This window comes from Halichoerus grypus, chromosome 9 (genome assembly GCF_964656455.1).
Source record: "Halichoerus grypus chromosome 9, mHalGry1.hap1.1, whole genome shotgun sequence".
NCBI lineage: Eukaryota > Metazoa > Chordata > Mammalia > Carnivora > Phocidae > Halichoerus > Halichoerus grypus.
The window spans coordinates 94,107,555-94,131,805 of record NC_135720.1 but is presented as its reverse complement, the minus strand read 5'-3'; the positions used below and the strand labels follow the sequence as shown (position 1 = coordinate 94,131,805).

The following is a 24,251-nucleotide window of genomic DNA, read 5'->3' as shown; positions in this document are numbered from 1 at the left end:
ATCATATAATCTCACTGATATGAGGAATTCTTAATCTCAGGAAACAAACGGAGGGTTGCTGGAATGGTGAGGGTGGGAAGGATGGGGTGGCTGGGTGATAGACATTGGGGAGGGTATGTGCTATGGTGAGTACAATGAACATATTTAAGAGATTTCTTCAAACAACCAGAGAAATGATCAGTACCATAGACACAGAGCCTCCAAATTTAAAGTCCACAATGTTGCTTTATAAAGTTGTTTGATGGTGGTCTCATTTACTATGTCAGTGAAATCGTTTGTAAGGAAAGAATTAAGCAGATCCTTTGTTAAATTTGGTGGGATTTTATTAACTAACTTATACAGATAATGGGCCAACAATTGATTTTTATGTTTAAAGAAGACAAATATAATAGCTTCATAGTCATTACAAAGCCAAAAGCCATATTTTGGGAAATGAAAATGTTGCAGATATTGCTTACAAATTCAATCACTCCTGCAGATAAATCAGACATGTACATGATTACTTTAGATAAAACCTATTTCAAAACGCATCCTAAGAGTTACTCTCAATCAGGTTTTATGACAAAATCCTGGAATTAGCAGGGGATTAAAATAATAAATACAACTGAATTTTTCAAACATTCTAAGTTGTTTTATGTGAGTGAGCTGCCTTCACACTAAGAAATGCCATGTGAAATTCTTAGGAGACATCAGGTTAAGGTTGTTTCACTCAACACATACCAACAACGTGCCCCTCCTCGTGCCTGAAACAAGAGTGGGAAAAGAATGTTACAAATCTGTACAGAAGACCTCAAAAAGCTGGCCACTCAATTGCAAATCAAACAGGAACAATGACAGAATTTGGGTTTTTTTCCCCCTCTTAACCTTTCTTAATATAAATAAAAAATACAGTCAAGTAGGTAAATAAAGATCCCTTCACATTACTAAGATAATAAAGTGAATTATACCACACGGGAAACCACCATAGCCTTTCAACATGAACTTTTTCCAAGAATTTTATGGATGTCTTTGGCTTTATAAGCATAAAAATGACATGTCAAATAATCACCCCAAAGAGAAGGTGATGAAACAAAAGACCTACTTGTCTCTTAAGAACATGATGACTTGGACCAGTTCAGCAGCTAACATTACAAGCACAACATGCAGTTTAGCAAGAATTTGAAAGACATGAGGAAAGGGAGCAAAAGTCTCTATGAGCCAATGTCCTCAGATATAGTACAGTGACCCCCACATCTTCATCCCTAGAAAAATGATACGGCAAACATTTCCAGAATACAAAGGCTTAACACATCCTTATTTAAGAAACATGTGCTCACCTCCATAGGTCCAGAAAATGTATCATCCTTTCTCTCATCCTCATGGAGCTCCAGGAATCTTGACTCAAGGAATGGAATCCAGGCCCTGCCTACGCATCTTCACCCTGAGCCACCCGGGGCTGGTCGATCAGGAGAGAACTAGCAAGCAAATGCCTCAGACTGAGCAAAAATGTAACACTAAATACAGCAGGTCATCAGTATTGAGCACCAGGACAAGAATAGCTAAGATAAAGAAGCAGAGGAAACATGGATACTGCAGAGAGTTTGGCCAGCAACAACTGGCTATGGCAAAGTAGCTGGTCATCATAATTTGGTCAAATACAAGTGTTTCCAGTTTTCGTTTTTCAACTACTGGTGAATTTTGGTGGTCTGCTGCCTTGTCACCCCATCCACCTAACTGTCCAAGATAAAAGCAGTTATTGGTGAGAAGTTCAGAAAACATACTTCCAGCAACTGAGGACTCCTTGAAGCAATCTGATTTTTCTTTATTCCTTGGCACAAAATGTAGTCTGACAAGCTTAAGATCTTTTTTAAAAAAAGAAACACTGTAAAATACTCAAAATCCAGCCCTTAATTTTTTTTTTATAACGTATTACAAAAACAATGGCATGCTCAGGGGAGAAAATAAAGTACCAATAAGCAAAAATAGAACCTAACAGACATCAAAAACCACCCTGGAGAAAAAATAAGCAAAGTAATCAAAACAGGATTAAACCGTATGTTTACCACATAGATTATTTCTTATACATACACATTCATAAAGTATCTCATTTTAAACTATGTTTAGGTATGTATACATTTTATACAGTTTATATACATAATACATTTAATATCGGACATTAAAACTGTTCTGACTTTGCAAGATGATGAGGAGTACAGAGAAGACACATGGGCTAAAAGTTACTAAATGGAATGATGCAAAAAATGCAGAAAAACGAGAAGTGGATGAAGTTTTTAAAAACACATGAGAGGTTAACGAAATTTATGAATCAGAAAATAGTGGTGGCTGAAGAGCCTTGCTTTTAACCAAATCATCATTTAAACTTATTGATTTGCTTTAATCCCAAATGTTTTTAATCAATACAGGTGCTGCCAAGTGTTTGCTTGGTATCAGTATGTGCTCACATGCCTTTTTACACGGGTCCATTGCTAAACAAAGTGTTACTAGATGAAAAGCCCAGTGTGCGAGTTTCCTGTGCCTGCAGTAAAAAATCACCACATCCTTGGTTCTTTAAAACAACACTATTTTATTCTCACACAGTTCTGGAGGCCAGAAGTTTGAAGTCCGGGTCTTGATAGCGTTGCACTCCCCGCAGAGGTTCTAGGGGAGAATCCATTCCTTGTCTCTTCCAACTTGGAGCTGCCAGCATTCCTCAACTTGGGGCCCCTTGCTCCAATATCAGCCACCATGATCTCAGGGCTGGCCTCTGAGAAACTTCAATTCTGCTCTTAGGGTCTTTCAACTGGGATCAGCCACCCCTCAGATAACCCAGGATAACTTCCTCATCACAATATCCCAATTTAATCACATCTGCAAATACCCTTTAATCAAATGAGATAGCATTTACAGGTTTCAGGCAATAGAGTCTGATGATCTTGTGGGGGAGGGAGGGGAGTATTTTTCAACCTACTATCCGTAGTATTCACAAAATTCTCCTAAAATTTCCTTGAATCTGACCCACTATTTCTTATTAGAATTTTATTAGTTGTGTCTATTCTTTGCTAATTACCCAAAGCATAGGCCACCTATTTAAATGCCTTTGTTATTATCTAGATAGGTTCCATTTGAAAATACTGTAGGATCACCTCCCCCAGCCCAAACTGATTCTTCTTGCTCTCTTTTCTGTTTATTGCTTGGTCTTCCTGTGTCATCATCCATGAGGTAGGACTTTGAAAATCAACCTTTTTCATCTTAAGTGCCACATCCAATGAATCCTCAAGCTCTGCTGGTTCCACTTCAGTTCACTTCAAATCAGTCCCACTCGCGCCGCCCCCCACTCTGAATGTTCCTGGCCTGGTTGTAACTGCAGGGGACAGAGCTCAGCTAGCCGGCTGCCAGGCTTGGTCCTCTATACCTTGGCTCACCTTTATCCATTCTCTATTCTGCTGTCAGAGTGATCTTTCTCAAACTTTCTGAATCTGATCAACTCACTCACCTACTTGAAACCTTTGAAAAGATCCCACTATTCTCGGATTTAAGTTCGAACAACACAGACAGGGCTGCTACCTACACCCACAATCTCATCTTGTATTTCTATCCCATTCCTTCCTTCCAAATCTCCTAAGCAGCCTGAACTAGAATCAGCTTTTTCTAAAGTATCATGATTTTCTTTTTTTTACTTCATTTTGGAACATACTACAGGTTTCTGCCTTGCCAGGCCAAACAACTAGCCAAGTCCTTTTTATCTTCCAGAATTTGGCTAAGAGAGTCCCTTGTTTAGGAACATATCCCTATACACTTTAAACAAGTGAACCGTACAGTATGTGTACTATATCTCAATAATGCTATTATTGAAAAGAAAAGAAGAATGAATCGGGCTCAGATGGTCCCAAACTCATTTAGTGTTATACACATCTTCTCCAACTTCACAAGATCCCCTGTGCCTATCTCCCTAACATTTCTACTACACTGTCATCTGCTGGCTCATGACTGCTTGAGGGCACGACTGTGACAAATTAATCTTCACATTCTCCTTGAGTAATATAATGTCTGGTACAAGGCGGACACTCAGTAAATGTTTGTTGAGTGAGTGACAAGATTATATAATCCTTCAACACAGCATTACATGGTTGAAACCAACTATAATAAGTCCACCAAGTGTTAGAATGGAGTTTACAGTCACCTGGATTGAAGTTAGGTATATATAATTTGCCACTTAGAAAGTAAATTACCTTTGCGGCTAAATTACTACTAGGATTGACCAATACTAGGCTTTAAAATTCAAAGTATAGCCATTAGAATGTAATTGCACTTTAGACAATATAATCCTTTCCCAATGAAATACAGCCTTTGTCCTCAATTTGCGTTCCAGCAGTTAGTGTTCATATTTATCAATCAGCTTACAGGGATGAGTCATCATCCAGCTGCTATAAGCTGTGTTTAATTAGCTTTAAAGCATTTTTCTAAGAGCTTCTGTCCTTCCAACTTAAGCTCCATTAGTTTTCTTGGCTGCCACATTATAGAACAAATAAAGTGAACATGTCCTTTTTAGTGGGGCCAAATCATTCATTATACTTATATGCAGCATCCACACACAATGGAAGAGTATTCATTTCTTTGTGTCATCAAATACATAAACTTTCATTTTTTTTCCTGTTTTCAAAGCGTTTCCAAAAATGGTAAAGATCAGTCCTCAAAGGATGTTACTTCTAACAACCAAGTTTTCATTAATGGCCTAAAGAAGAGAATAATTCATAATTCTGTTCTTAAGTGTAAAAGAATACAGACCAGAAGAATTCTATCCAGATAACGTGGGCCACTTTTAGATGCTCAATCTATTAATTGCTTTCCTAAGAGAGTATGTCTTCTGGCATAGGAAACCTGGTTTCCTCTCCCGCGGTTGGCAGGAAAGAGAGATAGAGGGAGAGAAGGGGCAAAGGACCGTTCTTGCCTTCCCTAATCTGGTGGGATGGAGTAGGAAAGAGTCTGAAGAGTTTCTCTTGTTAACTCCCAGTTTTCTACCTGGCTGGTTTAGAAGAGATTATATTCTAAATACCTCCGCTATCCTACTACCATTCCCTGCCACAGCACCTTGCTTGCCTTTTTTAGAACTCTGTGATTTAGCTTTTGTTTCTTTATCCTTTTATGGTCTCTCTCCTCTGCGAGGGTGTAAGCCTCCATGGGCAGTCTCTGTATTTCCCTCTCACTAAACCCAATGCCTTACACATTCTGTGAATGCGGTGAATGTTGGGAGGGAAGAAAGAAAGAAAAGGTTGAAATCAGAAGGGCCTGAGATGGAAATTTACGCTAGTGCAAAAGTTCTAGACAGAGGTCAATCTTGAGTAAAGTGGGGGTAGGCAGGGCAGAAGAAAACACAAATCAGCATCTGCTTCTGGCTGCAGGGAGAAACAGGCAGCCTTGGGAGAGGAAAACAGCGCCTTAAGCATTTCTAATTCCCTATTCTATTTGGTTTCATTAACAGGATTGCAATAGTATTATTTTTCAAGTAAATATATGCTGCTCCTGTCACATTATGGTTCCTGTAGACTTGCTGGTCAGTCTGCCCTTTCTAACATTGTTTCTGTGGGAAAATGAGTCACAAGTTCCAAATAACTGACTCACCAAGATTTAGAACATAACCAGCTCAAATTATAACCTGGTTTTCATTTCAACTGTCTCTTATTTCCCTCTTCTCTTTCTTTTCAACTTTCTCATTCTCTCAGCTGTCTTCCTTCCCCCTCCCCCTGTGTTCGCGTACCTGCACGCCCATGTGTTTGCATGCACACACACCTTATATTCTCTCACAATAAGAACATAAACAAACATACCCGGTTCTCACATCCAGTTACCAAGTCTTAGAATTCTTCCTTAATCATAAAAATTATGAGTCAGATATGAGCTCACACTCCAGTCCAATTCACATCCTGGTTGAGGCCTTATTTGCCCATGCCCGGTCTGTCAAAATAGCCAGCTTATTAGTGTCCTGATTCCAATCTCTTCTCCTTTCAGTCCATCCTGCATATACATGTAACTCATAACTGCCTCTAAAGCACTACTCTGCATCATGTTAACTCTTTTTTTCTCACATCACTGCCATGCCGAGTGAATAGAACTTACTCCCCGAATTCACAGTCGAGGATTTCCATATGATGAACCTATCCCACCTTCTCAACTTCACTTCCTATCATTGCAGCCTCAGGGCCGCTTTCAGATCATTTCATTATTTCTTAGGCACACACTTAACCATCCTACCTGTGTGTCTTCACTCATGCTCCTCCCTCTGGTCTTCCTTTCTTTCCCAGTCATCCTTTTATGATCAAATCTAGCCCCAAATCCTTGGTAAAAACTTCTCGATCACCTCAAGATACAAGATTCCCTTTCTATATTCTTTTTTAAGTTTTTACTTTAATTCAAGTTAGTGAACACAGTGTTGTATTAGTTTCAGGTGTACAATATAGTGATTCATTAATTTCATACCTCACCTGGTGCTCATCATAAGTATACTCCTTCATCCCCATCACCTGTTTAACCCATCCCCCTCCACTCTCCCCTCTAGCAATCATTAAGTTGTTGTCTATAATAGTCTGATTATTTTTCTCTCCTTTTTTTTCCCCTTTTGTTTCTTAAATTCCACATGAGTGAAATCACGGTATTCGTCTTTCTCTGACTGATTTATTTTGCTTAGCTAATACTCTCTAGCTTCATCCATGTTGTTGCAAATGGCAAGGTTTCATTCTTTTTTATGGCTGAATAATATTCATATATCTATATCTATATAGATAGATAGATGATAGATATAAAATCACCTCTTTATCCATTTTCATCGATGGACACTTGGGCTGCTTCCATAATTTGGCTATTGTAAATAATGCTGCAGTAAATATCCGGGTGCATGTAGCTATTTGAATTTGTGTCTTCATATTCTTTGGGTAAATACCCAGTAGTGCAATTCCTGGATCATAGGGTAGTTCTATTTTTTTAATTTTTTGAGTAGCTTCCATACTGTTTTCCACAGTGGCTGCACCAGTTTGTATTCCCACCTATATTCTTTCTGCGCTTAGGAGAACTCTATGCATTTGTGCAATGTTTTCATAGTTTTTTTCCATATGTTTCCTATGAAAGCCTCACAACAACACAGCAAAGTGGGTATCGTAAGTATGTACACTTCACAGATAAGGAGAAAGGTTTTCAGAGATGCGAACTGATTTACCCAAGCTTGCACAGCTGGAATGTGACAGAAATTATCTTTAAACCCTGGCCTTCCCATTCCATGTTAAATTCCCTATTCGGCACTTACTATAAACTGCCTCAGGTTGGTAATTATTTGCATCATTTTTTTGCTGTCTTCCAAACTAGATTATAAGCTCTGTGAAGGCAGTAGCTACGTAGAGAACTTGCCCCAGTGCATTATAATACACAAGATGAGAACTCAATAAATATTTGATTGAATGATTCTAAGAGTAGGTCAATCCATTCACCCAACTTAAAAAGCTTTGGTGATTCTGCTCTCCCTCTTCTGTCCAATATTTGAATTCTGAGTACTCACCTGAACACTCTGTGAAAAAATGCAATATATCTTGGCTGTTTTTAAATTTCTTAACCTAGTCATCCCCAAAATAAGCTGCAAATTCCCCTAAATTTAAATTCCCCTTAAGTTACTTTGATGAATAAAATGAGACCAGCAGGTATTTCAATGTTGGCCAATGTTGGCCATGAGTTGTAGGAATAAAAGTTGGGGAAAATAGTAAGTGAAGTTGAGTCATCTGGCACACTTGCTGAAAACACATATATCCAGGATTCAGATCCAGTACTTTCTCAATCATTTTTCCTTATGCCAGTTTTTATTGAACACATGACCCCAGGGGGCATACTACAAAACAATGAACCAGGTGGCAAAGCGACACTGACTGAAGGCTCAGCAACAGACCATGTTGTCCGTATTAGCCATTTGTTTGTGTGGGCACGAGTACTCATGATTGTAATTTATACTGCACGTGAATTTTCTGCTCTTGACATTCTTCCTATTTTGTAAAAAAGGATTCAATTTTTCAATATTTTACAATGTTCCACAAAGAGCTGCTATAACCTCTAAGTCTGGAAGTCACTGAACAAAGGACAGGGAACCTGACAGGAGTATTTAAATAGAGGATTTTATGACAGGAAAAGAACTTCAGTCTTTAGAACTGAATTCAGAAGGTACTCACAGGCTCTCCTCGTGATCCATCCTGACCTGGAGCACCTGGAGGTCCTGCTTCTCCCTTTTGAAGATAAAAAAAAAAGAGAGAGAATTCCATTTTCAGGCATGCTTATAAAATAATAATATATAACATTAAATATTAAAGTACCTTAGATACAAACAGAAAAATTACTTCTAGGTTATTATTATTAATAAGTTACATGGTCACAGATGGCAACTATACTTGGTACAGAATTGGTGAATCACTGTATTGTACACCTGGAATTGTCTACAACACTTCAATTAAAAAAATGTAATGTTGTATGTCAACTATACTTCAATAAAAATATTCAAAATTTTGTTTGCTATTTTATTATTTACTTAATATCTAAGAAAAATTCTAATAATAGTACAGGATGTTTTTAGATACAATTATAGATTTCTATTAACAAATTAGGTAAAATACCTAAATAAATGGAAATATATATGCTGTTTATGGATAGAAAAACTCACTTTTTTTTTTTAACAAGAAGATAGCAGGAGGGGAAGAATGAAGGGGGGTTGAAATCAGAGGGGGAGACGAACCATGAGAGACTATGGACTCTGAGAAACAAACTGAGGGTTCTAGAGGGGAAGGGGGTGGGGGGATGAGTTAGCCTGGTGATGGGTATTAAAGAGGGCAGGTATTGAATGGAGCACTGGGTGTTATACGCAAACAATGAATCATGGAACACTACATCAAAAACTAACGATGTAATGTATGGTGATTAACATAACATAATAAAAAAAAAAACCTCATTCACAGTCTTGAAGCTATAAAGTCTTCATAGCACAAAGATGTTAGATGTCTCCAAATTAATCAAAATTTAACGCATTTTCAAAAGAAATCCCAAGAAGATTTTTGTTGTAATGTGGCAAAATGATTATAGGATTTAAGCAGAAAAACAAACTACCGAATAGCCAAGACAATTTAGGAGAAGACCAAGAGGGTGAAATGAATTTGTTCCTGAACACATATCCAGCTATGGGAGTTAAGAGTGTATACCACCAACCCAGGGAGAGGTAAAAGATCAGTGGAACAGAAAAGGGAGCCCAAAACTGCCTTCAATAAGTTCAGTATCTGGAAAGGAACTGTAACTGCAGCAAATGGTACTTGGACTATTAAATATAATTTAAAAAATTAAAACTGAATAATCACACACATGCACACACAGAGGAAATAAGACCAAGGTATGAGAAACAGAATTTTAAATCCTTTTGAAGGAAACATAAGAAACTATATTTATAATTTGGGGGCAGAGAAGAATTTTTTAAGTAAAATGTAATAAAACAAACCATAATAAATTTTGATTATCTGACTATACTAAAAATATAATGGCTTATCAAAAGATATTTTAAAAGTCTAAAGATAGACTACAGATTAGAATAAACTTGCATGTAATAACAAAGGGTTAGCAAATTAGTATCTAGAAGTTAAAAGCCTTCTAGTACTCAATAAGAGAAATAAAATAAAAAATAAAAATGGATTATATAAAATACATATGAAATTTAAAAATTCCTTCTGGATTATTGATTTTAACCCTTCCTGACATCAAATAACTTATTATGGAATTCATGAAGCGACTATATAAATATCAAATCTATTATGGCAGCAGATAATTGAGTTAATTTATAAAATAACTCTGATACTGTACACTCATTCTTATGAGAGTAGGACATTACTTTCATTGCCAAAGGAAATGTGATCAAGGTTTATATCAATCCTTTCATATTTATTTTTATTTTACTTTTTACTTTAAAGTTGATCATTCTCTTGGAATGGAGCCAATGGATTGGATCATTCTTCTGGATCTATCAGAATTGATCATTCTAATTTAACCTTGCCACCCAACAGTTGCATTTTAAAACCAAAATAAAGCTTTCATTAAAAGTGGAGTTACTTATAAGTTATTACTTGAAATTATTGAGACTTTACCTTAGTATCCGCCTCTTTAAAATTAACACCTAAAATATTTATTTTTAGATGGCTGTAAAAACTAACAAAGTTCTTAGTTATATGCCTTTAAAATACTATGCTCAAATTATTTAAGCATCTTATTTGATACCCACCCTTTTGCATCCTCAAAACTTTTCCCAAATTGCCAGTGTACATAAAAGTATCTACACATACTTAACAATAAATATTAGCTGAATTTGTTCCTAAAATGTATAATATTTACAGATCAGTACAGCTATTAAACCATCAGGGGCAGTATAATAAAGGGCGGGGAGAGGGGGAATAAGCCTCTTAAAATACAAACACAGGCACACCCTCCAACATTTCAGCTTTTTGAAACCTAACGGTCATTAGGAGCCATGATTTTGTCTTCTGTTCAGCAAAGTATTGCATCATAACAAGCAAAGTTCTCTGCAATTATGCCACACTTTATTTCATACCAGAGAAAACACTTCATTCTACATGAGAGCAAGAAAGGAAAGCAAAAGCCTTTTTCTTGTAAATACTTCAAATGCCTGAGTGGAAATAGGTCTAAGGGTGAAAGAGTCTCAGAATAAATGTACTGATGCATATGCCAACATTGTTTTCCATAGTTTCATATTTTAATGAATTTCCCAAAACCATAGAAAATGAATCACAGAAGGAAGAACAAATAAAACCTGGCTAACATAATCAGCACTTAGAAAAAAAAAAAAAAAATTCAACCACATCACATTACGGAACATGGATTCTCCCACTTTCGTGAATTCTTGCATTTCATAAGCACAGTGAAATACCAGCTCAAGCCAAATAGTTCATCTGTTCCAATTGTATTTACAAACACTAGCTGACAAGCTGACAGCTGACAACAGAGCGAGCAAAGAATAATGTTTTCCTGTAAATTAACCAAATTGGGAGGGGGGTGCTGCTAGCCATTGGGGTTCTACAGAAAAGCTTATGAAAATACCAAAGAAAAACAAAGATATATGTAGGATCCACTAAGTTTAAAATCTCTAGGTCAAAAAGTCTGAAAAATTAAAGGGATGTGTCAGGACCTAATACAACAGGGAAATACTGCAATGACTATACCTAAACTTAACATTCATATTAATAGTCAGAAGGATTCACCCAAGCCATTGGTTCTCATGTATGGCCACCACATCAGCCAGCTCAGCTTCAGTTCATGTGGGAACTTCAAAGGGCAAAATTTCAAGCCCTCCTGCAGACCTAATGAATCAGAAACTCCAGATGGTGGAGCCCAGCATTTGGTTTTAACAGAAGTCCAGCTGATTCTGATGATCTGAGGACCATGGCATATCTGTAAGTCTTTAGGCCACGTACCTTCCCATAGTTCCAGGTACTGTCATATGTGACTTGCTAAGTAAATCTGCAGTTTAGCTCTTCTGTATATAAATGGAGGAGGGCAGTTGTCACATAGTAGAAAAAACAAATCTGGGATTACATAACTACTTTGGCTGGTAAAAATTTCTCCTCTTACTTCTCTGATGACCCAATCTTATTTTTTCCAATTAGCAGGAGGTTTTGTAAAAAGTAACTAATCATCATCAAAGATTATCAATAACGAAGTCCCCAAATTATTTGAGGATTTATTTTTATTCCTACTTCATGTACATCATGATACATAATTATATGAACAAAATGTCACCTATTCTTTATCATCTACAGCAGTGATTCTTACACTAGCTGCATCAGAATCTCCTGGAGAATTTGTTAGACTGCAAACTGTGGACTCCACTCCAGAGTCTCTGATTTAACAGGAATCAGCATTTCCAACAGGTTCCCAAAAAGTGCTGATACAGTAGTCCTTGGCACCACGCTCTAGCCCAGATCTCAAGATACTTAGACATCCTTTCTGCTCTTACCAACACATCTCTACAATGACACTGTATATAGCTTTACACTTGGCCAAGCTGTTCAACAGGTATCTTGTTTATATAGGTGTTGTTTTCCTGACTTGCACATTCTTTAAAGGGAAGAAACATCTACATGAGTTTTTTTTTTTTTATTACTTAGAATACTTAGAATTGTGCTGAGCAGAAGGTATGGTCCCCTTCTTTATAAACACTAAAGCATATCAAGGAAGGAGAAATGGGTTGTTTATTCTTAAATGTTTAATTTCAAGGGGATAAAGGAAATGAGGAAAAACATTGATGGATAGGGCTACAGCATTTGCTGTTGTAAAATTATGCACATTGGTTATCAAAAGATGGTGGTAAATCATCTTTACCTAGAAGTGTCCTCTTGATTGCCTGAATAATGTTTCATTGGGAGATGAAGAATGATTTCTTTTGGGCCATTTTCCATAAAATAATTAAAGGCAATACACAACCTGTGAAATTCGGTATTGTAATCAGAACCTAACCTGATCATTTGATTGCTTTCATGGCCTGGAGAACCTTGTACATGTATATTTGTTTGAATGGTGGAAAAAACACATATAGCATGTCCCTAGCTCTAATTTATTATTTTGCTATCCTATTATTAATTTCTTTCTTAATATAAAAGAATTGAAAAAATGTTACACTAAACATTATTTCTAAATCCAGTTTCTACAGCTAATGTCAAAGACGATTTATTCCACAAAAAGCAGCTATTTTTTTTTTTTTTTCTTCAAGATTTTATTCACTTGCGAGAGAGACAATGAGAGACAGAGAGCATGAGAGGGAGGAGGGTCAGAGGGAGAAGCAGGTTTCCCGCTGAGCAGGGAGCCCGATGTGGGACTCGATCCCGGGACTCCAGGATCATGACCTGAGCCGAAGGCAGTCGCTTAACCAACTGAGCCACCCAGGCGCCCAAAAAGCAGCTATTTTTAAGAAGGAATTTCAACCAACAACAGACATGTAAAACTTGCATTGCATGTGTATTTCCTTTCATGCTATGGCCTCTGGTACTTACCCACAAAAAAATTAAAAGAATGGAGAATAACTTAGTTTGTGGCCATCACAACCCTCAAAATCAGGTGGGTGACCATTAAAATATAATTTAATTTTGAGGAGTTTCCTTATTTTATTGTTAAATACTTTATTTTGACTTTGATCTTACTACATGGTTGATTCTTAGTTTGTAAACAAACCTCTACCATGCCAAAAGATATACTGAAGATCTAAGCCTTAGGGAAGCTTCTCCCTGCTTACCAAATAAACAGACAAGAAGTTTAGGAGGAATCATGCAGAGAGGGGAACCACACAAACTAGGCCTGGAATTCTATCTCTGTTGTGTAACTGAATGCACTTCTGGATAAATTAATTCATCTGTCTTAATCTGACCTTACTGTCTAAGTGACATTAATACTCCCAATGTCATAAGATTTTTTTTAACAAAATAAATTAAGAGGCTTTGTGAAAGTGCCTTGCACATCTCTAGGCACAGAAGGGAAGATTCATAAAAGTTAGCTGATCCACTGCCACCAAAAAGTTGGGGTCTTAACTATCCTTTGTCTTATGATTTCTTTTATGTTGCATTCTTTCAAATAACACGGTATTTTTATATTTCTACTGCTATGGTTTAGCATTATTGTTTAGAAAAAATAAGTATCTAAAAAATATAGTTAATATTTTAATATTTTAAAATGTCATAAAAACAGTAGAGTCAATAGTTTCATCAACATTTTCTATATTTTAGAAAGACTGGGTGTAACATGATTTTTCAACAATTTGGTGAAAGGAATTTTCATTGGTTATTAAATTATGTCTACGTGATCTTGGACAAGTTATTAATCTTCTCCATTCTTAGTTTCCTCATCTGTAAAAGGATAAAAATTTTTTTTTACTTACAGTTCAGTGATTTATGAGATTAATGTGAGAATGCATATAAAGTGCTGGGAAAAGAGCCAGGCATGTTGTAAATATCCAACAAATTATGTCTGTTGCTATCCTATGTCCTGTCCTGGGTTCACATCTCTTCATACCCAGTTTAAACACTGTTTTTCAGTATTTCAATTGCTAACTGAAATTCTCATCCCTTTACCTCACTGTTCATCTGCTGCACTTGCTTAGGCAAACCTCAATATTCAGTAAATCAAACTGAAAGCCTCCTCAGACCCAGTACAGCAATGCTATAGTATAAGTATAGTATAACATAAGTATAGCAATGCGAGGGGGAAAATAGTATGACAGTCACATAGACTATAACTTCCAGCTTCAACAAGACTTCAACGCAGCTTCTCTATTTCTTTACTCTCTCGGCCACATTTTCCACACAGCTAAATCAACAAAACTACCTTTTCCCTCTCAACCGGTGACAATTTGCACTTCTTTAGAGAAAACAGAAGTCAACCATCTTGCCACCAAACCAACACACTAACCTGAATTTTCATCCACCCATTCTTTTTTTTTTTTTTTTACCTCTCTCTCTCTCTTAGATTTGTCAGAGAAAAAGAGAGAGAGAGAGAAAGAGAGAGAGAGAAGGAGAGAAAAAGTACATACAAGTGAGCACAAGCAGGGGGAGTGGCAGAAGGAGAAGCAGGCTCCTGCCATAATCCCTTCCAGTTCTGTTCACTCTCCAATTCCTTCCCCTCTCCAAATGAGATAGAGCTCCTTATCAGGATTTAACTACTTGCTGGACATCTACTCTTAAATGTGCCACAGAAATCTTAAATGCACACATTGTACTTCTCATTTCTCCACCTCCCCAACAGAAGACATACTTAACCCATCCCAATAAACAATTCCATTAATTAAACATTAAACTTTACTATACATAAAAAGGAGATGCTCAAGAAATAAGAAGCCTAGTAAGCCACTCAAACTTTTATACCCCTACTATTAGAGGTCTAAATATATTTAAAACATTTCAAATTGAGAAAATTTGCAGACAATTTCCAAACAAAACTACTAAATGAAAAACAGAAAATGAGAATCCAAACATTTCAGTAAATTTCCCTCACACAAAAATAAACATGAAGCAGGAAAAAACTGCAACAAAATGCCATAACCTGGATTAATGTTACACAAGTATTTTTCAGACATAAACAAGGATGATATAAAATAAGAACTCAGGAAATAAATTGAAAAGACAAAATAATCTCAGCTATCACAATTAAATTACTAGAAACTAAGGGAGAAAATATTTAACTTTAAATTTTTAAAGGCACTGAGAGAGAAAAAACTAAACATAGCCAATAAAAATGAATTTTTTAAAAAAGATTAAAAAGGTGAGGAAAGTGGTAGAGGTAGAAGATAGCTCAAGAAGTTGCAACATATCTAAAATTAGAGTCCTTAGATATAAATTAAAACAATGTAACAGAACTTCTATTTAAAACTATAATCCAAGGGGCACCTGAGTGGCTCAGTCAGTTAAGTGATTGACTCTTGGTTTCAGCTCAGACAGTGATCTCAGGGTCATGACATGGAGCCCCGCATCGGGCTTCGTGCTCAGCACGGATATTCTCTATCCCTGTCCTTTTGCCCCTCTCAATCATGTTCTCTCTCTAAAATAAATCAATAAAACCTTAAATATATATACATATTTAAAAAACTATAATCCAAGATAATACTCCAGAATTAAAAGAAGCCCTCAATCCACTTATTAAAAGGATTCTGGGATAAGTGGAATTCTTAATTCTGAGACATAAATTATGCTCTTAGACTTTCCACATAAAGGTTTTTGTTTTAACTCTCCAGGCTTCCATATGAAAAGACAAAGCCACTTACAAATGAAAGACAATTAGGTTGACATCAGAAGCACACATAACAGCCGTGGAACAACATCTCAAAGAAATTCAAAGAAAAACAGTGAAAAGCACTGAGACAAGAGTTTCTAATGACAGCGACAAGATAGTGACAGCCAAATTGTCATTCAAGTAGCAAGAAAAAAGAAAACATGTTAAAATACAAGAATTCAGAGAATACTGTATTCACAAGCACTTCCTAAGGAATACACTATAGAAGAGGCTTCATAAACCAAAATGGTGACTAGGAATTATTGGTAAAGGGGCTGGTGATGAACACTGAATACATTTAATTGCAGATTTGAAGCAAAGGAGGGACATGAATGGAAAATCATTTATAAATATTACATAATCTGACGAAGTAGAAGTAATATCATTAAACAAATAAGAAGAGGAGGAGGAAGGAAAGAGGAAAATAGAATAAATTCACTAACTGCCACAGAGATGATAAGGTATCATTTAAAGTTAGCAACACAAAGCATAGATGCCTAAGGAAGGCAAAAGGCTGCTAAAGGAATTCTAAACTGTATTTTTATAGACGACTAAAGGTATTTGTATAAAGACCCTTAGTAGTTAACATTGCTGTATGGTATATTGCTGAGAGACTAGAGATCCTGAGTTCTTATAACAAGAAAAAAAATTTTTTGGACCTATATGAGAGGTGATGGATGTTAACTAAAGTTTTTGTGGTGATCGTTTCAAAATATATGTAGGTAAAATCATTCTGATGTACACCTAAAATTTATACAGTGCTGTATGTCAATTAACTCAATAAAACTGGAAGGAAAAAGAGCACTGGAAAAACATAAACTTCCTAAATCCCAAAGAAAGTCAAGGCAAAAAGAAATTTAAAACTGACCACATTGAGAAAGAAGCATAGCAAATAGTGCACAGGGCACATAGTAATATAACAAAATTAGAACATAAGCATTATGACAGATGTAAGGCCAAACCTATTAGTGAATAAAAATAGACTCAATCTCTTAAAAGAAAAACATTTCAAACTGCTTTTAAAAGGAAAGACCAACTCTACGCCTGAGATAAGAGAAACTAAAAATTATTGAAAAAGCAAACAACCAAAGAATGTGCAAAGGTTTAAGCAAGCAAATAAGAATAATCAAAATGAAGAAATGCAATTCTCATATATAAGACAAAGTAAACTTCCAGCTAAAACTTGATAATGTCAAAAGCCACAATCCAAAATGAAGATGTAACAGTTATGAATATCCATGCAACAAATAAAAACCACATTCATGAAACAGAGGATAGAAGACTAGATAAAAATGACTAGATGACACAAAATAGGTTAAAAAAAAATTAAGTATATAGAATATTTAAAGAAGATATTCAATAAAGAAAATTTTACAAATGTATATTGAGTTTCCCATTCTCAGAATAGATATTTACCTTTTATATGACAGGAAACATTTCTGACAATTGAACATATAAGTCCAGGAAAAAATTACAACAAATCCCATTAAGAAGACGTTATGCAAATAACATTCTCCAATATAGTGCAATAAAACCAGAAGTTGACAACAGAATCAAAATAAAAGAATTTTCAACGTAAATTTTTTTAAACTTTTAAACAATTTCTAGGAAAAAGAGAAGATCAAAATTACAGAATTTCTAAAAAGTAATAATGAAAACACTGCACATTAAAATCAAGGGAATACAATTGAAACAATAATCAAAAAGTATGTATAAATTTAAATACTGAAAGCAAAAAATAGTAATGCAGCAAAAATAAATGAATTCATTTCCCAATTGTAAAATCTAGAAAAATATAAGAAAAAAAAAGGAAAGAAGGAAGGAAGTAGTACAGACAAAAATAAAAACAAAAGAAAAACCAGAAATGGAAAATCAATGAAGTTAAAAATTAAATTATGTTGGATCTTTGGGAAAAAAAAAAAAAAAAAACAAAATAAAAAAGCCAAAATCTCATTTTTAATCAAGCAAAAAAACAAAAAAAAGTAGAAAGCGAAAGCATAAATATTCAAAGAAATAACAAAGGAAGAATAATTACTGAAACCAAGAAAACTTTTTAAAAACCAATAAAGGAATTTGCACAATCCTGTATAAGTCATTTGAAAAATCTAGATGGAATAACTAATTTCCTAAAAGAATGAAGTTTACTATTATTGACCCTGTGAGAGATAGAGCGCTTAATCCAAGCAATTTCCATGTAAGAAATAAGAGAAAGTTATCAAGAAGCTATTCAACACAAAGAGCATCAGGCCCAGATGATAATGGAGAAAATGAGAAAAAACCCTGCGGTGCATGAATTCAATTATAACGACCAATAACAAATGATTATTACATAATATATAATATCAGGAATGAAAGAACATTAAAAATCATACATTAAAAGGACAAGAATATGGCACAAAAACAGGCACATAGATCAATGTAATAGAACAGAAAGCCCAGAAATAAATCCACATGTATATGGTCAATTAATCTTTGACAAAGCAGGAAAGAATATCCAATGGGAAAGAGACAATCTCTTCAACAAATGGTACTGGGGAAAAAAGGACAGCTACATGCAAAAGAATGAAACTGGACTGCTTGCTTACACCAAACAGAAAGATAAATTCAAAATGAATTGAGGACTTAACTGTGAGACCTGAAACCATAAAAATCCTAGAAGAAGTGGCTCAGTCATTAAGCATCTGCCTTCAGCTCAGGTCATGATCCCAGGGTCCTGGGATCGAGCCCCACATCGGGCTCCCTGCTCCGCGGGAAGCCGGCTTCTCCCTCTCCCACTCCCCCTGCTTGTGTTCCCTCTCTCTCTGTGTCTCTCTCTATCAAATAAATAAATAAAATCTTAAAAAAAAATAAAAAAAATCCTAGAAGAAGTACAGGCAGTAATTTCTCCAACATCAACCTTAACAACTTTTTTCTAGATATGTCTCCTGAGGCAAGGGAAACAAAAGCAAAAGTAAACAATTGGGACTATATCAAAGTAAAACTTCTGCACAGCAAAGGAAACAGTCAACAAAACTAAAAGACAACCTTCTGAATAGGAGAATATATTTGCAAATGACATCTCTGATAAAGGGTTAGTATCCAAAATATATAAAGAATTTATACAACTGAACTACCAAAAAACAAATAACCAAATTTAAAAATGGCAGAAGATATGAACACACATTTCTCCAAAGAAGACATACAGATGGCCAACAGATCCATGAAAAGATGCTCATCGTCATCATCATCATCAGGGAATGCAAATCAAAACTATGCTTAGGTATCTCCTCACACCTGTCAGAATGGCTAAAATATAAAACACAAGAAGCAAATGTTGGAGAGGATGTGCATAAAAAGGAAGCCTTGTGCACTTCTGGTGGGAGCACAAACTGGTGCTGCCACTGTGGAAAACAGTATGGAGGTTCTTCAACAAGTTAAAAATGGAACTATCCTACGATCCATAATTGCACTACTAGGTATTTACCTGAAGAATACAAAAACACTAATTCAAAGGGATACATGCACCCCTCTATTTATTGCAGCATTATTTACAAAGCCAAATTATGAAAGCAGCCCAAGTGCCCATCAATAGATGAATGGATAAAGATGTGGCACATATATACAATGAAATATTATTCAGCCATAAAAAAGAATGAAATCTTGTCATTTGCAACAACGTGGATGGAGCTAGAGAGTATAATGCTAAGTGGAATAGTCAGAAAAAGAAAAATACCACATGATTTCATTCATGTGTGGAATTTAAGAAACAAAACAAATGAGCAAAGAGAAAAAAAAGAGAGACAAACCAAGAAACAGACTCTTAACAATAAAGAACAAAGTGATGGTTAACAGAGGGGAGGTGCATGGGGGGGGATGGGTAAAATAGGTGATGAGGATTAAAGAATACACTTTTCATGATGAGCACTGAGTAATGGATAGGCTTGCTGAATCACTATACCATACACCTGAAATTAATGTAACACTGTATGTTAACTACACTAGAATTAAAATTTAAAAAATAAAACAAATAATTTTAAAAGGACAAGAATAATGCAATGTAATAAATAAAATATGCCAACAAACTGAAAATGAAATGAATAAATTCCTTGAAAGGCACAAATTACCAAAACTTACTCAAGAAGAAAGAGAAACACTAAATAGCCCAATATTTAGTAAAGGAATTTAATTAGTAATTAGAATCTTCCTTACACTTACAAAGCCCAAGTCCAGACAGTTTCACTGGTAAATTCTACCAAACAAGGAAAAAAATGATACCAATTCTACACAAATCTTTCAGAAAAGCTAGTATTACCTTGATACCAAAGCCATACAAAAAAATCACAAGAAAACTACTGACCATTATCTCTCATGAACACAGACACAAAAGTACTTAATAAAATATTTCCAAATTGAATCCAGCAGTACATAAAAAGAATAATATAAAATGGCTAATTGGCATTTATCCCAATAATGCAAGATTAATGTAACATACAAAATCAATGTTATACATATTAATGAAATAAGGGAGGAAAACAATATAAATCAATAAATGCCGAAAAAGTTTTTGAAAAATTCAACACCTAATCATAATTAAAGAGAAAAACTCTCAAAAGACTACAAATAAAAAGGAATTTCCTCAAGCTGATGAAGGGTTTCTATATAAAATCAACAACTAACAGTTACTGGTAAAAGACTGCCTAGGGTTAGGAACAAGGCAAGAAATGTACACTCTCACTACTATTCAAGATTGTACTGAAGGGCCTGTACAGTGCAATAAAATCATTAAAATAAATTTTAGTCATACAGATTAGTCTAGAAGAAGAAAACGGTCTTTATTTCTAAATACCACGATCATCTATACAGAAAAATCTAAGGAATTTCCAAATAAAGTTGCAGGAATCATTAAGTGAGTTTAGCAATATTGCAGGATATATAATCAACATACCAAACTAGTTCTATTTTCATAGGCTAGTAACAAAAAAATAAATCTTTAAAACTCTCTTCACAAGAATATTTTTAAAAATGAAATATTTGGGTATGAATTTAACAAAAGACATACAAGATCTGTACACTGAAAACTACAAAACATTGCTGAGATAAAGAAAAACTATAAGTGAAATGATATACTATGTTCATGGATTGGAAGACTGTTACAACCATAACTCTCCTCAAACAAGTGTAAAGATATATATATACATATTCTCCTCTCTAAAAGTTTAAGCTTAATCTCAGCCCTTCTGCCCTATCTTGAGTAGGGGCTGGACTTGGTAACTCAATTCCAAAAAAAAATGTGCAAGGAAAAAAGCAATAACTTCACAATGAAGAAACATGACAAATACTACCATAACCAAATGATCAAAGTTAATATAATCAATGATTAGTCATGTGGATAGCATATACTCTCTGATATGATGAGATGGGCACTTCACCTTTGTGTTATCCTTCCCTCCCCACCAAAAAAAAAACCTATTATTCCAGCGTAATCATGAGGAAAACATCAGAAAAACCCACACTGAGTGACATTCTACAAAATACATAACCAAAGCTCTTCAAAACTGTCAAAGTCATGAAAAAGAAGAAAAGACTGAAATTATCATAGATTAGAAAAGACTAAGGTTATAAATAATAATGCTATGTGGTATATCCTCAATTAGATCATGGAACAGAAAAAGAACATTCTTGAAAAACTAATAAAATCCAAATAAAGTATGGAGTTCAATTTACATCAGTGCATTGATATTGATTTCTTAGTTTTGACAAATGTGCCATAGTAATATAAGATGTTAACATCAGGAGAAACTGGGTAAAGTGTGTAAGGGAATTCTGTATACTGTATCTGCAACTTTCCTATAAATCTAAAACTATTCCAAACTAAAAAGTATACTTAATAAAACTCAGGCTTTTTTGTAAAGTTTTTCAAGCTGACACTTAAGCTTCTATGGAATTTCATACACCTAGTATATCCATTACAATTTTAAAAAGAAAAACAAGTTTAGATACTTACCCTGTCAGATTTCAAAACTTTAAAGCTATGATAATCAAGACAGTGTGTTGTTGACAAAAGGACAGAGGTATAGATTAGTGCAACAGAATCAAGAGTCCAAAAATAGTTTCAAATGTATTGATCAAATTTTATTTGGCAAAAATGCTCATGTCATTCAATGGGAAATGATAGTCTTTTTAATAAATGATGCTGAAAGACAGAACAACTTATATATATATACCAAAAATAAGGGTAACTACTATGAAGGGATAGAATATGACTCTAAAAATGAAAAATAAAAGAGATTTTTTTTTAAAAAAGGGATTGATAAGATGTTGGTTGAAAAAGGGAAAAAGAAAAATTCAAAAAAAAAAAAGTTAAAAAAAATTAACTTTGAAAGACTAAAGAATCATGGGAAAAAAGCCTTGAATTCCATGTGCAGTATTCCCCTAGCGCTGGAGTTCTGCCGTTCTCATTGATCGATAAACTTGGTCTTGGCTGGCTGTTCTTGCTGATCTTCTGGGGGAGGGGCATTAAGAGGGCATTTGATGTAATGAACCCTGGGTGTTATATGCAACTGACAAATCACAGAATTCTTTTTTTAAATATTTAATATTTTTTAATATTTTATTTATTTGAGAAAGAGAGCATGAGAGAGTGAGAACACAAACAGGGGAGAGGGGTAGAGGGGGAGGCAGGGAGCTGGATATGGGACTTGATCCCAGGATGACCTGAGCCCAAGGCAGACACTTAACTGACTGAGCCACCCAGGTGCCCTGAATCACTGAATTCTACCTCTGAAACTAATAATACAGTATATGTTAATTAAATGGGATTTAAATAAAATTTAAATTTAAATAAAAAATTTTAAAAGAAAAAAAATAAATGATGCTGAAAGAATTAGGTGTACTAATGGAAAAAAAATCAATCTTGACTTTTTCCTCATGTCATACATAGAAATTAAAATCATCAAAATGGATCATAGGCCTAAATTTATAGGCTAAGATGATAAAGTTTTATAAATATAATGTTCTAAATATAAGTATTTAGAAAAACTGATTTTTTTTCTTTTAGAAGAAAAGACAAGAGAAAATCTTGTAACCTTAAGTTAGGTAAATATTCTTAAATATGATACAAAAGGCATGAACCACAAAAAAAATTAAGAAACTGGACTTCATCTAGATTAAAAACTTTTTCTTATCAAAAGACACAAGAAAGTGAAAAAACAATACAACGAGGGCAAGAAAGTATTTTCAAACATATATCTGATAAAGAACTTATAGCCAGAACACATAAAGAAATCTTACAACTCATTAATAAGAAGATAAAAACCCAAATTTTTTTTAATTGGTCAAATGTTTTGAATAGACATCCCACAAAAGAAGATAACACCAATGGCCAACAAGCCCATAAAAAGATATCAACATTGCCAGTCATCATGGAAATGCAAACTAAAACTCCATATTCAGAATGGGCAAATCCACAAAGATAGAAAGTAGATTAGAGGTTGCAGAGGGCTAAAAATAGAGCACAAATGGCTGGTAGGAAATTGGGAGGGACTGCTAATGGGTATAAGATTTCTTTTTGAAGTGATGAAAAAAAATGTTCTAAAATTAGATTGCAGTGATGACTGAGTAACTCTGTAAATATACTCAAAATCACTGAATTGTGTGTGCAGTAAATTAAATAGGTAAACTCTATAATGTGTGGCTTATTTATGAATAAACCTGTTAAAAAGTGAAATAAGGTTTACACTTGTAGGTATGTTCATGCAAACACGCTATCCAGATTAATATCAAAAAGGGAAATAAACTAGGGACACCTGGGTGGCTCAGTCAGTTAAGCGTCTGCCTTGGGCTCAGGTTATGATCCCAGGGTCCTGGGATCGAGCCCCAAGTAGGGCTCCCTGATCAGCGGGGAGTCTGCTTCCCCTTATCCCTCTGCCTCTCCCCCCTCTTGTGTGCTCTCTCTCTCAAACAAATCAATAAAATCTTTTTTTAAAAAAAGGGCAAAAACTAGAAAAAAAAGAACCAAGCCCAAAGTTAGCTGGAGGAAGGAAATAATTAAGATTAGAGCAAGAATAAATGAAACAGAGAATACAAAAACAAAAGAAAAAATAATTAAAGCCAGAGTTTATTTTTTAAGAAGATCTAAAATATGGACAAATCCTTAGTTAGCTAGACTGAGAAAAAAAAGGGAAGACTCAAATAAAATCAGAAACAAAAGAAGAGACATTTTATTTCTGTGACATTGATGCCACAGAAATAAAAAAGATCACAAGGGACTCTTATGAATAATTATATGCCAACAAACTGGAAAAACTAGAAGAAATGGATAAATTCCTAGAAACATAAAACCTAACAAGACTGAATTAAGAAGAAAGAGAAAGCCTGAACAGACCAATAACAAATAAGGAGATTGAATCAGTAATGAAAAATCTCCTAAAATAAAGAAAGTCCCAGGACAGGCAGACTTCACAGAT

General features: G+C 34.9%; 1 protein-coding gene across 2 annotated transcripts in view; it reads right to left on the bottom strand.

Moving 5' to 3' along the window:
- COL21A1 (collagen type XXI alpha 1 chain) overlaps positions 1–24,251 on the bottom strand; it is a 181,570-nt gene that overhangs the window by 36,882 nt on the left and 120,437 nt on the right. For both annotated transcript variants that reach the window (XM_078055217.1, XM_078055216.1), the window contains one exon: positions 8,181–8,234. In XM_078055217.1, coding sequence (XP_077911343.1) covers positions 8,181–8,234 — 54 coding nt within the window. The remainder of the gene's footprint in view (positions 1–8,180; positions 8,235–24,251) is intronic.